Source organism: Lissotriton helveticus, chromosome 1_1 (genome assembly GCF_964261635.1).
Source record: "Lissotriton helveticus chromosome 1_1, aLisHel1.1, whole genome shotgun sequence".
Taxonomy (NCBI): domain Eukaryota; kingdom Metazoa; phylum Chordata; class Amphibia; order Caudata; family Salamandridae; genus Lissotriton; species Lissotriton helveticus.
Genome location: NC_136057.1, coordinates 1,998,914,620 through 1,998,927,917, shown reverse-complemented (window position 1 = coordinate 1,998,927,917; position 13,298 = coordinate 1,998,914,620). Strand labels below are relative to the sequence as shown.

Genomic DNA, 13,298 nt, shown 5'->3' with positions numbered 1-13,298 from the left:
TTTATGGTGCCTGTTTTACTTTGGTGCCTGAGCCTTTTAATCTGTCCAGGCCCAGTCGACCCTGTACGGTCAGTCAGCAAATGTGGGTGTAAAATCAATCAGTCACGAGCGCAGAACTGCTCAGCTGCTACAATTCATGAGTTCTAGCCAATGACGTCACGGCGCTCTCTTTTCCCCTTAGATGATTGACGTCACGGCGCTGCTCTCTTTTCCCCTTAGATGAATGACGTCACGGCGCTGCTGTCTGTCCCCTTAGATGATTGACGTCACGGCGCTGCTCTCTTTTCCTCTTAGATCATTGACGTCACGGCGCTGCTCTCTTATTGACGTCACGGTTCTGCTCTCGTTTCCCCTTAGATTATTGACGTCACGGCGCTGCTCTCTTTTCCCCTGAGATGATTGACGTCACGGCGCTGCTCTCTTTTCCCCTGAGATGATAGGGCAGACGAGAGTCACTGCTCGGTGCTGTCGTGTGACGCTGCCTGAGCAGCGCTCGAGTCGCCTTGTGATCCTGCTATTCTGGGTTTTGTCATGGGATAAAATTAGACTCGGGCTGGGGTCACGTTACACTTTATCGCGTCCTTAGTGAAGGGTCTTAATGCCTCTCAGTGGTGCCCCTGACACTGGATCACGGGCCCTTCTCTGCGGCCGCGCGCCAGAGCTGTGAGTTCTGAGTGAAATACCACCCGCAGGACACGAGTCAGGTACGTCCGTGTTCAATATATGGGCGAGAGAATTATTCAAGACGTCTCGTGGCTTGGGCACGCTGCTGTGTTTCTGGGGTTTATGTCTGGACTACTTTCAACAGCAAAACACTTGCACGCCTTTAATGCAGGTATTTCTTAGCCGTCTGTAGCATTTTAAAGCTGTCATTGAAATTCAACCTCATGAAGTGATCACTTGGGTTGTGGTTTTTTTTATGGCACCACATATCTGCAAAGTTCATTGCTTTTGGTCTTAGCATAGTTTCCTGGTTCATCTTTGCCAACGCAAAAGTTTTCTCTACATAACGAGATAATCTAATTCTCACCAAGTAGCGAGATAGGTCCAATCTAGTCGAACACAGCCGTCTGAAAGTGTATGCAGAATTTTGCTATCCACGTTTAACTTTTAAAGAGCTTTTCTTTGCACAGTGGGAATGTACAGAAGAACATTTACCGTTTTCTGAGTAGTATATCCTATGCAGAAACATTTAATTAGTGTCAATATAAGAACAAATGCTACATACATTGTCACCAAACTTACAATGTTCAGGCTGAATGTGGCAAAGCAAAAAGTTTGCAAACTTTGTGAAGTTGCAGAGTTTCCCATAGACATTTTGAAGGGTGCAACTTTGAACACCTCTATCTATGAGCCGAATCTTAATTTGTTGTCAGTGGGAAATCCAATTTGGTATGAGCACCTACCTCCTCTGGCTTGTGATTTGCATGATAGTATGACATATTGCATATTAGAATCTTGAACATCACGGCTGGTAGGTACTCCCTGGCATGGGTGGCATCTTCAGGTAGTTTGGGTGTTTTGACAAACAACTCTTTGCGTTATGGAACACACACATTCACTTTTAGCACTGTATAAAAAGCTCAGCATGCAAAGTCTTTTAGCTAAAAAGTAAGTAGTCACACACCACACTTGGTAGCCACGCAGAAACCCAAAACTGAAACACACACACACACTTTTGCTTTATAATCTCTTGTGAGAACACGGCCTTCAGCCTGTGGTCGTCATGGTCCACGTTTATTCTGAGTTATATGCAGAACATTTATAACAAGTTGTCCGAGGATCAAGGAGCTGCTCCAATCATGCTGCACCTGTTGGAAGGCGGATTTAGAAATATTTGTGGCCGCGCTGGATGCAGCGCACGGCTGTCCTGTCTGGTGGTGAGGTATTACTCGTGGTCGGGAGAGCAGCCACCCCACACTGTCAGAAGTGGTCTCGTCCAGTGTTTAGACACATCTAATAAGGCACAAGCTGAAAAACATCGAGGGGGTCAAATTAGCAGAGCAGTGCACAGTGACATCACATCAAATGAAGTCACATGAAGAATAGTGCTTGGCTTACGAAACATTTAATTGTTTGCACATATGAAACATACTTTTCATGGAACTAAACATAAATTGAGGAATGCGGAGATTGCTTAAGAATCTGCCCATTCTTGAAGTTATCGTTTATAATTTGAAGTCATCAATTTGATATCGAGGGTGACATATGAAATCAAAGGCAATTGTTTGTGATACATTTTAAAAATGTGACTGTGCAATAAAGATTGAGATTATGTAATATATTTCCAGCGCTCTATAGTGACCTCTTCATTACATGAGTATTTTACACTAACAAACCTAATTATACGGTCATTATTAAGAATATTTTTATTTCAGTTTTAGTTTTTGTGATTGCTTATGTTTTCCACATATTACGGAATTCTTCAGCTTATAGTAAGGATTCATTTAATACGTTTGATTAAGAACGTCTCTACGAAAAATAGGATACGATTATCTCTGTCCAACAAATTAAAAGCTCTTCAGTTTATATAAATCGAAATGACAAACATTTTTAAATAGAGGTTTTGTACTTGATAGTTATATTCAAAATAGAGTTTTCTATTTTTCACTGTGGATATGAAAGATGCTTGGTGTATTTTTTTGTTAAGAGTCAATAGTTTGGTATTCATGTGTTTGTTTACTGCTGCTGTGTTTAACCAGCATCTAAGCACAAAAGGAGTGGTGGGCACCTAATTCATCCTAGCCCCCCCCTGGGGCGTCCTCAAGTTTAAGGAGGATGCTATCTGGGGTTAGCCCTCTCCCCTCCACCGTGAGGCGAAGTGTGCTAGTGATGCATGCAATGAAACAGTACTTCAATGGCAGCTTTTGGGTACTTTTGCTGTCAGAGGGGGAGCAGATGGGAGAAGTTGAGCAGGGTCTGCAGTGCCTGCACGAGGTACATGTGTACACAGTTGAAAGGAGCACCCTTAACATCCATGTGAGACTCTGTTTGGCTTTTTCAACGAGGACGTGATCACATTTTACCACTTTGACGAAGAAACAATTTTATTTTTACTTGAGAAAGTTAAGGTAGCCCACAAGCCACATTGGAATGTGAAAACTGCAATTCCACCTCTAGTGACGTTTTTGAGCATGTTACATTTTTAAGATTTAACTTTCATTGTTCAGTGTGCCTCCAACCTCCCAGCATGGTCAGGGCCGGACTGAGAACCAAAACCGGCCCTGGCAAAGTGCTCGGCCGGCCCCCTGGGTGTGCGACCGAGCTCTTTGCCGGGGCCGGTTTGCTGCAAAAATGGACCTGTAACAAAAACGGCCCCCAGGGCCCAAAACCGGCCCCCACCCTTGCGGCGCACCGGGGGATTGCCCGGTACCCGCAACGGCCAGTCCGGGCCAGAGCATGGTTCAGCCTTCTTCTGCTTCATGGGTGCAGAGTTTGGCCACTCTATGTGCAAAGCAAGAACAAAATGTAAAAACTAGAGCCATATCGAGAAACTATTAATAGCTCCAGTCTTTTGTCTATGTCAATTGTAGTCCCAGATTAATGCTTAGATTTCACCTACTTGTTTTTAGTCACTAACCAACCCTGGGTCGACAATTACATCTATTGTAACAATAACCTCAATGTGACTACACTCAAAGGATGGGCACTTACCAATAGCATTCCGCTGTAGGGTTCAAGTGAAACCCGATTCAGTTGTCCTCCCAGCCTATTTCAGTCAATGTGGTCTGTCTATGCAAAGTTGCAGTTCTTCCAATGAAGCAAAGCTTGTTAACTTTTAACTTCTGCCAACACTCTTTTTCTTAGCTTCATAACTTTTAATCTCTTCCAATGTTCCATTTTCTTAGCCCCAGACACGTCGTTTTCATGAGCTCTTTGGTGAAGCACAGCAGGTACTGAGTATCAAACATGTTTGCAGCATAACATTGAAAGATCAGTGTCTGCTTAACTGATAAGCCTGCATTACACGGCAACTGCAGATGCTGCATAATTGTCAATATTGCTAGGCCATGTGTAATGTCACTAAGAGTTCAAATCTGCCTGACCAGGCACTGGCTTTCTCAATAATAGAGTGCTAGTAAAGATCACCAATACAAATGTCCAAAGACCTATAGCCATGCAGACCTGCCTCCAAAACTACTTTCACTGTGGACTTCATGTGCACCCTAATGTGCACAAAACAGAAATGCACCCCAGTCATTGACTTCAAAAATTTCCTTCATATGTCAGAACCGCCACAATAGTAACCGTAAACCTCCTCTCTAGCATACCCTTATGCCTAGACACCTTTAATTATATTGGCCTTAAAAATAGAAACACATTGCAGATACCCTTAGCCCGAAAATTCCCCATAGCAGCAATGCATTTGGCTTGCTCCTCACCCATTGCACAAATTCCCCGCTACCCTGCCCACTATCTTGCCTTCTCTTCCAGCCTCTGCCAAGTTCCCCCTGGTGCGTTGTTCCGGATCATGCTTTCTGCATCTTATTTTTACAAAACTGAATTCTAAAAAAAAATTCCACCTTTAAAACCTCGTGGCTGGGATGCAGCAAAACTGACAGGCAGGGTACTCAGACTCTGTTGCTTACTGCACATATGGTGCTTTCTCATTCAGTCTCTTGGGTCAGTTATAGCAGAAAAAACATCATCCTGACCACAGTCTCTAGCCACCCTTGGTTGGGGCTAACCACAGATGGCCGACTGGGACTTCCACTCTTGGACACAACCCACTCAGGATAGCACTATCCATGTCCTCTCCGTCCGCGCCTCTAATTTGTACTTTCACAGGGTCTTAGCCACCCAAGATTCATCAAAAAAGACATTGCAAGACATAGTTTCCATGTTCTTAGGAGGGAACTTGGCCGTATTCCACTATATCATTATCTGATTCTGCAATGACTTATAAAATCCTTATAACATATATATAGTATTGCAGAGTGTACTTAATTACATATTTTTTGTTTTGTAATGAGCTGGTTGGCACATCTCCCTGTAGATAAACAATACGTATGCCAAGGTCCTGATGGAATCTACAGATGAACCAAAGGTGAACACCCTTGGGACTCTGATTCATCTCTACTGCAGTTATTCCATCTCATTGACTGGGACTCCAAATGCATTGGGAGCCCAAGTGAAAGCAGCAAAATGGTTCTCCAACTATAACAACACCAAAATTCCCCTACCCTCAAAATGATGATCTTTTGGTGGAAGATGGCATTGGGAACAGCAGTTTGCTTCATCCTAGCGGGGGAAACACAGGACTGCAAAGAACATTTTTTTCTATATTGGTGATATGGTCTCAGAAAACCTTGAATGACCACATCTCATTTGTCTGAAACAGCAATTGAGAGATTTGTGAAAATATTTGTCAACCCAATCACAACCCAAGCTTACACAATAATGCTGTCCAAATGGCTTGAATCGTCACCTACAGTATCAAAATGCGGAGGCTAGAAAACACAAAGAAACATCTGTCAGTATTTCAATTATCTTACTCAGAAAGAATGTTCCTCTAACTAAATGATATTGGACCACGTGTGAAGACCTCCATTGAGAGGAGCACCAGAGTAGCTTACAGTCTAGTGGACATGGCATCGAAGAGCCACGTCTCAATGGAAAAACAACTTTGAAGTGGGCTTGCCTATAAGTAGGCTTTCCTGTTTTCAGTTTCTGTTTTTTTTTGTAAATTCTGGTGGGGCTTTATCAGTGTTTTCAATACCTTAAAAAACAGTGGTTATCAGTCGTCACACATTTTCACACCATTAAAAACAACAGAAACAGTTTTTTCCCCAGGGTTATGGAACGGTTTGCTTTTATTATTGCTTGCTTTCTGCAATGATAATACATGGTATACAGGCAGTGTACGTACAGTGCATATGAGGTCCAAATACATTTTTACACTTCAAACTTACTGTGGTACACCATAAAAATACTTCTTTTGTGAGTCTTTGGTCAGACACGCTCGCTTTTTCCGTCCCACGTAAACTTTTATCTGTGACAAGACCCTCTCTGCTTTGCCACTAGAGATGAGCAACGCCAAAACAGCCAGTACACAATTTGCTAACACTGGCCACTGATATTGCTTTCCATGCCAATACTGGTGCACCTGAAGATTGTGATTCTCTGGGACAGGTTCAGCAACATATGCGTTGAACTGAGCACATATGCCCTCAGAGTTATTGAAGTGGTCAGAAATGAAGCAGTACTTTTCAAATTCTGGTGAAAATTCCCCTTTATAGAAGGGCTCTAGAACTTGCCCAGACTTCTACAGTGAGGCTTAATTGACTTCAAATACCATGGTGGTGAAGGGACATCTTTATGCATCATTGCAAGCCATTTCTCATGCGTTGTAAAATAAATTTCCTGAATTACTCCTCAACATTTCTTTGCTTATCAAGTGGAAAACATTCTAGTATGTTGCAGTGCCAAAGTTACTTAAAGTGTCGCCAGCCTACTCTCAAGGAGATGTTTCACATGTACACCAATTAACACTGAACACTTGGTAGGCAAGAGTGTTTTCACACTCTAGTTTTATGATTGTGTCTACTACAACAGTCATGTTTTCCTATAAAAATTTAAGAATGCAGTAGAGTGTACTTTTTTTACATCACTATTAATATGCGACCAAAGATCCTCGCATTTCTTGCCTATGCCATCATCACTAAGCATAAACTCTGTAAACGACTGCCACTTCAATAATACAGCATTCATGGCCTCTAGGACAGAGAACCAACATCTATATGACACAGTTGGGATGACCAAAATGGACTACCAAGTCAATATCATTCTTCATTAACTCTGAAGATTGTAAAGATGCTTTCAGCATACCATCTAGCAAGTGGCAAGGATCTCCTACAGAGAGGCACTTCAGCTCAGGTATTTAATTTTCACAGTTCATCACAGAACATTTTCGTATACATAGCTGAATTACTGCAAATAAAACCAATATCACTCCAATCTTTATTGAACTTGGTATGAATGTTTTGCAGACGCATTCCAAGTGGTAGTGCGTTCAATGTTTTCCAAAAGTCTGGTGTCATGCTTTCACCACTATCCCAGATGCTTGTTGACAGCACTCTTTTCACACAACTTGTCACCACACCTTGCATTGAATGTTTAAAGCCTGGGGTGTTTGCCAATGTAATACTATCCATACCGACTTGCTAGAAAAGGGAGCTGATGTATCAAAGGGTTTCACCAATTTTCTATGGTTCAATGCGATGATACATATTGGGAAAGATTCTTATGAAACCAGCCATTTTACCTATCAGTGAAAGAATCAAACGTAGCCAAAATATCAAATATGACTTTGATATTCCCTGATTCTCTACAGTTTATAAAATAATTAAATACGACCTAAAACATACTTCTAAATCCTGCATCTTTAGACCAAAGACCACAACTGAAAAAATCAAAAGGAAGCAGAAACAATATTTTAGTGACATCCATAAACAACAAAACTCAAGCAGAATAATGTTAGCCCCTTCTTTCTTGCTGCTACCTTGTATAATAAAGTTACATTATATTTGCCCCTTCAGGAAGAAATAAAAATGATATTAACTCTCCCTTTTCCTCTCTTTGAATGGCATTTAGTTTGTGGTTGTGCAGGTGTTTGTTCCAGTGTTTATATCTTTACACTGTTGAGGGCTATTTTCCTTTCAGTGGGGTTTTATCCGTTATTAACCTACTGGTGAGGGCTATTTTCCTTTCGGTGGGGTTTTATTAGTTATTATAGGTTTAAACCTAAAACAGGATAGCCTGCCTATCAGATTATGATAGGGAATATCGAGGACAAAAAATTGAAAGGTCACAATATCGTGACCAGAATTTCAAGGGACAAAATATCAAAAGGTCACAATATCGTGACCAGAATATCGAGGACAAAATATAGAAAGGTCACAATATCATGACCAGAATATCAAAGGACAATATACCAAACAGGTAAGTGGCTAGAGGGAGATAAGGATTTACTATTAACTCCACATCTGTTTACCTTGAAGATATATATATAACACCAAGACATGTAAATGGGGAGTTAGGTATACAAAATGTATACAAACATACCATGTGATATTATGTCTCTCGATATTCTGTTGAAGATATTGTGACTGTTCAATATTTTGTATTGGTATTCCTGATATACAGAATCTCTGACAATTGATAATGATGTCAAATCAAGCACCTGTGCAATCCCACTGAACATACTGAAGAAATGACATCAAAGTCTTGAAAACCAAAAGCAGGTAAAGAAACTCAGACAGTTCAATAAGATGACTTTGCGGGACATCTTGAATGTGGCAAATAACCTTAATCCTACCTCTGGGCGCTGATTTTAGGTGCAAAAACTGTCCAAACTCTGAAAATCCCAGTTATGATGAAAAAATGAGAACTTAAGGCAGTTTTTGTTGATCTGTCCAGCCTGCAGGGACTTACGGAAAAAGAGATTAAAAGGAATCCGGAGAAAAGTTAAAGGAGGGGACATAAAACATTCTATGGTATAGCTTATCAGCTTGCAGACCAAACCTACTGCCTTTGGGGGTTCTAAAGCAACAGCAACATGTGTGACAGAAGCACCGAGGCAAGGGAACATCACCTTGGTTATTGACCTATTTTAGTTTCTGGTAAATTGAAAAACTGTCATTCAAGTTCCTGCAAATGTATAATTTACCTAGATGTGCTATCGCTTTGTGTTTCCTTCTTTGCTTTTTAATTTTCTTGCTTCTATCCCACTACTACTTTGCATATTGAACATCATTATAGGTTTTTCAGGTGAGTGTGTTCATTAGCTTATCTCTTTTCTGTTGATGTAGGCCAGCGCCTTAAAATGTTTGGAGAGTGACATGGAAATGCCCTCGACAAGGCACACAGCCACGTGAAAGCAAAATGAGAGGAGTCACAGTGTGTTTTGGGACGTTTACAAACATTAAGGCCCTTTGGGAAGGGCGTATTGAGAAGGAAAAAGAAAAGCTTCAAGTTGAAAAAGTAGCACGAGAGAAAACCTCAGTGAAGAGGTAAGTTCATAAAAAAAGATAAAACCATGAACTCGTCTATTTCTGTAGTCTGCAAACCAAGGCATTTTCCTACTGATTCCAAGTGATGGACACATCCAAAGAACACATTATGACTAGATTACTCATTGTAATTAGTGCTGTAATAGTCTTCTTCTTCACATTCCGTACTCATGAGGTGGAGTCCACATTTTGGATAGGAAACTTTACTGCTTCAGGCATTCCCTCCAGGGATATAACCTGAATATTATCCAAGATCCTTTCAGACCAAATGCCCACCACCCCTGGAAGGAGGTCAGGGCATAGGGGCTATAGCCAGTTAGAATAGGACTACAAGTAACAAAGCTTACTTGGAAGTCAGCTATGAATTTCGTAGGTCTCTCTTCTTTTACGCACTCTGTACTCATGAGGCATACTAAACCAGTTAGCTTTTGGCCAAGTAATAAGGCAACAAAGAGGCTCAATTTAGAGGTTGATGGTGAATCATCTAATGCAATAAACAGGCAAATGCCTCATTCACCAAACTCTTACTTCCCCCGTATTATCAGAAATAAGAGATCTGTTGTGTTTAAAATGGCAGAGCCAGCCACCATCTCTGCTGTCGGAGGCACCCTTACCATTGACAAATGTAAGCATTTGAAGGCTGATTTGGCTTTCAGTGGCCCGCTCTATGTAAGGTATGTCATCTAGCAGCTTGTCAGCCATTTAAATTGTTTTCTCCATTGCCAATATTCACTCTATGGCTGTTCCAAAGGGAAAAATCATCACTGATCCCTACCCATTGGGAGAAAGCTCCCAGAGCATCAGGAACATTGTTCACTTTCCAAAAACAAGGTCCCACTTTAGGGATTTACCTTTGGAGAATAAAAAATTCTAAATGATTTGCTGAACCGCCATGGCATGGTGGACCAGTTGGCACGGTTACCGTTCACAAAATGATCTCCCACAGTGGTGACGAAAGGCCTGCCACAAACCCGTCAAATTTTGACTTGGTCCACAGACCAACATTGGGCCTGCAGGCCAAGGTAGCTGTCAACCCAGTGATTTGGCTGCCCATCCACTAAACACGAAGGGCCTGATGTACATTTCGGCAGATGGGTTAAAGTGATGGATATCCAGTCTGCCGAAATTAAAATCCAATAGGATATTATGGGATTTATATTTCAGCGGACAGGATATCCATTGTGATGTGGTATCCAGTCTGCCGAAATCTAAATCAGGCCCCAAATGAAACCCCAAGTCTTGAAATTCTGCAAACAAATGTGTTGATTGTATTTAGCAGATTAAATAAAGAATTAACTGAAAACCTATGTGAAGAACTGAACCTGAATATTTTGGTATTCTCCACCTTCAGTATGGAATGCTGAGCAAGCACGGTGGGAACAGCCAATGATTTGCCCTGGATATGTCTGACAGAGGAACTTTCGGACCTCAGCCAAGGATGCATTTCTCCTCCTTGTAGACTGAGCCTGCATCCAAATAGCAAGAGATGCGAGGCCCACAGAAGTAGAAGAGATACAAGAGCTGAAGAATAGGCTTATGAAATAGTGAACCTTATTAAACAAATTATAGCAGCAGTGAAAGTCTTTTTGCCCTCAACTGATACCCACACATTATGTGCTACTATTCGATTGTTGGTACTGAATTTGTCAATGTAACACACAAAGAGCCAATGTAAATTGGCTTCTATGGAGGAGAATGGAGAGGGTAAGAAACAATACAGAACAACATTCTGAAGTAATGGCTACTAAAAAAATACACTTAATTGATAATAATGTAATTTCAATTGATTTCAGAGTTTTAAATGGATGAACTGTAAGCTTCCAGAATTGAAGGAAGATCTCACATGGGTACTAACGATATCAACAGAGATGGAAATTAGAAACACTGCGAAGCAACCCAGTCACCAAACTTTCCCATCTCCTAATTAGAGAAAGGACAGAGAAGGAACCTTCACAAAGGCTTCTTGTAGAAATAGTTAATACAGGCAGTATACAATAGTCCAAAGGAGATAACCTTTTTGAGGCACATCAACATTGAAGCATGCTCTATAGCATGTTGTCTGCTATGACATCAAGGAGTGTTCCCTGCAGGTAACCTTTTACTGCCAGCCCTCCAGGCTCAATTTCTAGTTACATAGCTACAGATCACAGAGATTTTTTTTTCTTTCCCACTCCACATGGCAGATGAAGTGAATATCCACCATAGAGGTGCTACTGCCATTCGACAAAGAAACTGAAACCATCCTATCCAGAACCAAGAAGTGTGAACACAGCTACCTCTGCCTTCTCTAGCCTCATATTCAGGTGAAATGAGGGGAAGAAATAGTGAAGTCCTTTCTACTGGATTTTTGCAGGGCAAGGGGTGTCCCAGGTGATCCCCCAGCCTTGGTAGTGAGGCATGGTTGTGTTGGGAGGTCATGGGACCTGAAGAACATACAAAAAAGGTTGGAGCCAGGTACTGAGCAGTTCCGCACCATTATGCTACTTGTGTGCATGAATGTCCATTTGATTGCTCCGTTAGTGAGGCAGCCTGCTCAGTTGCTGTCCTTCCGTGCAAGTCCCCGACTCAGGCGGCCATAGGACATAGCAGTTGGGGATGAGCAACAGTGCACCCCAAGGCTGAACACCCAGCCCCTGTGGCGCTGCCTTGCTACGCGCACTAACCTTTTCTGCGTGCAAGACCCCATTACCTCTCAGAGGTGAGCTGCATGCTGCCGCACCACAGCCTCATCCCGCCAGCACTGTCAAGCAGCAGCCTCACAGCACTTCAAGAGAAACTCAGCTCCAAAACTATGCCCAGGAGCCTCCTGTAACCCCAAATGGCCCTGCATCCCAACCCACGCGAAGGCCTAGCCTCGTGCCTTTCTATAAAGCAGTACTGAGATGGAGGGAGAAACAATAACAGCTGGGCAAGCGAACCATCATGGTCACTGCTAATGCCCAGTCTGCCCTTGAAGCAAGGGCTATAGCCAGCACCTCCACTCCCAAAAGGAGGCCTACCACCTGCCAAACTAGCCCTGCCACAGCTAAGTTGGTCATTATTGTTGCAGCCAGTGTGCCAGCTGCCCCTACAGTAAATGCTCATGTTACTTCATGGCAGCACTAGGCACTTAGCCTGTACTCCACCTCAGTTGGCCCCTGCCCCACAGGGAGAAAAAAACTGCCTCCCCCCCGGCATCCAGCCCCACCTTAGAACCCTTCTTCATCACCGACACCCCGTCCTCCCAATCAGCAAAATTGAGGACCTGGGTAGAAAGACAGGAAATGTATTTTGCCGCAGTGGGGCTCGAAACATACATTGCTCCTCCATCTGGTAGGTGAAGCCATCCACAAACTCTCTAAAAACATAGTTGGAGCAGGCCCTCTTTACACCTATGCCACCATCAAAGCAGCGTTGACCACACACCTTGAGCCTCAGCCACCTCCAACTAGGAGCAGGTCCTTCTCCGCCAGGCCCGGCAGATACCATAAGAATCAATGGACAAATTCTACGCCCAGCTATGAGAATTTGCTAGCACTTTTACCCACCCAGATGAACAAGATGAGATGAGCGCACAGTTCATCCAGGGCTGCTCTTAGCCGAATTTACAAGAGCGAATACTTCAGGTCCCCCGCATAACCCTGGTGAACATCCTGACACTGGTCAGGTCGAAAGAACTCTTTAAGTCATGTGTATCCCACATGGAGGCAACTCTTCATAAAGACAGAAACCGTCAACCAAGTTATGCAAACCTCGCATGATGGCAAGAAAGACTGCCCTAGGAACACCCCGACCAACAGGCCCTGTCGATGGTGCGGCGACGCAACTCTACATATCGGAGACTTCAAGGCGAAGGAAAAAAAGTGCTTGGCTTGTGGAAACATGAACTATTACACTAAAGTCTGTTGTTCAACTCCATGCCAAAACGCCCGGTGAAAAAGGCACGACAATGCTTTAAAAGGCTTAGTGCACATGATCCATGCTGTTGACCCAGCCCAGAAACAGGCCTACACAGCACCCTGCTGCTAAATCACCATCAAAGGCCAACCGGTCACTGTGCTCATAGACACAGGAGCATCAATTGACATATTGCCACTGGAGCTGCACCAGTCAATGCTCACCCCGCTGACCCTTCACCCCATGACCACGAAATTGTATGCCTTTGGCACCACCATGCGCTTCCCCCTTGCTGGAGAACTTCACAGCCGCGACTGCACAAAAAAGCCGCTCTACAAGGGCGAAGATCTATGTCACTTGAGGAGTAGCAGACATGCTTGTAAGTTGCCTCACAGCATAGACACAGAACTG

General features: G+C 42.9%; 1 protein-coding gene across 3 annotated transcripts in view; it reads left to right on the top strand.

Moving 5' to 3' along the window:
- The first annotated feature begins 578 nt into the window (after positions 1-578).
- LRRC39 (leucine rich repeat containing 39) overlaps positions 579-13,298 on the top strand; it is a 200,631-nt gene continuing 187,911 nt past the window's right edge. The window contains exons 1-2 of one of the 3 annotated variants that reach the window (XM_078644464.1): positions 579-704; positions 8,811-9,011. In XM_078644464.1, coding sequence (XP_078500590.1) covers positions 8,884-9,011 — 128 coding nt within the window. In that variant the 5' untranslated portion in view covers positions 579-704; positions 8,811-8,883. Of the gene's footprint in view, positions 836-8,162; positions 8,244-8,810; positions 9,012-13,298 lie in introns of those variants that run through there. The other 2 variants (XM_078644470.1, XM_078644477.1) reach the window with 2 other exon arrangements.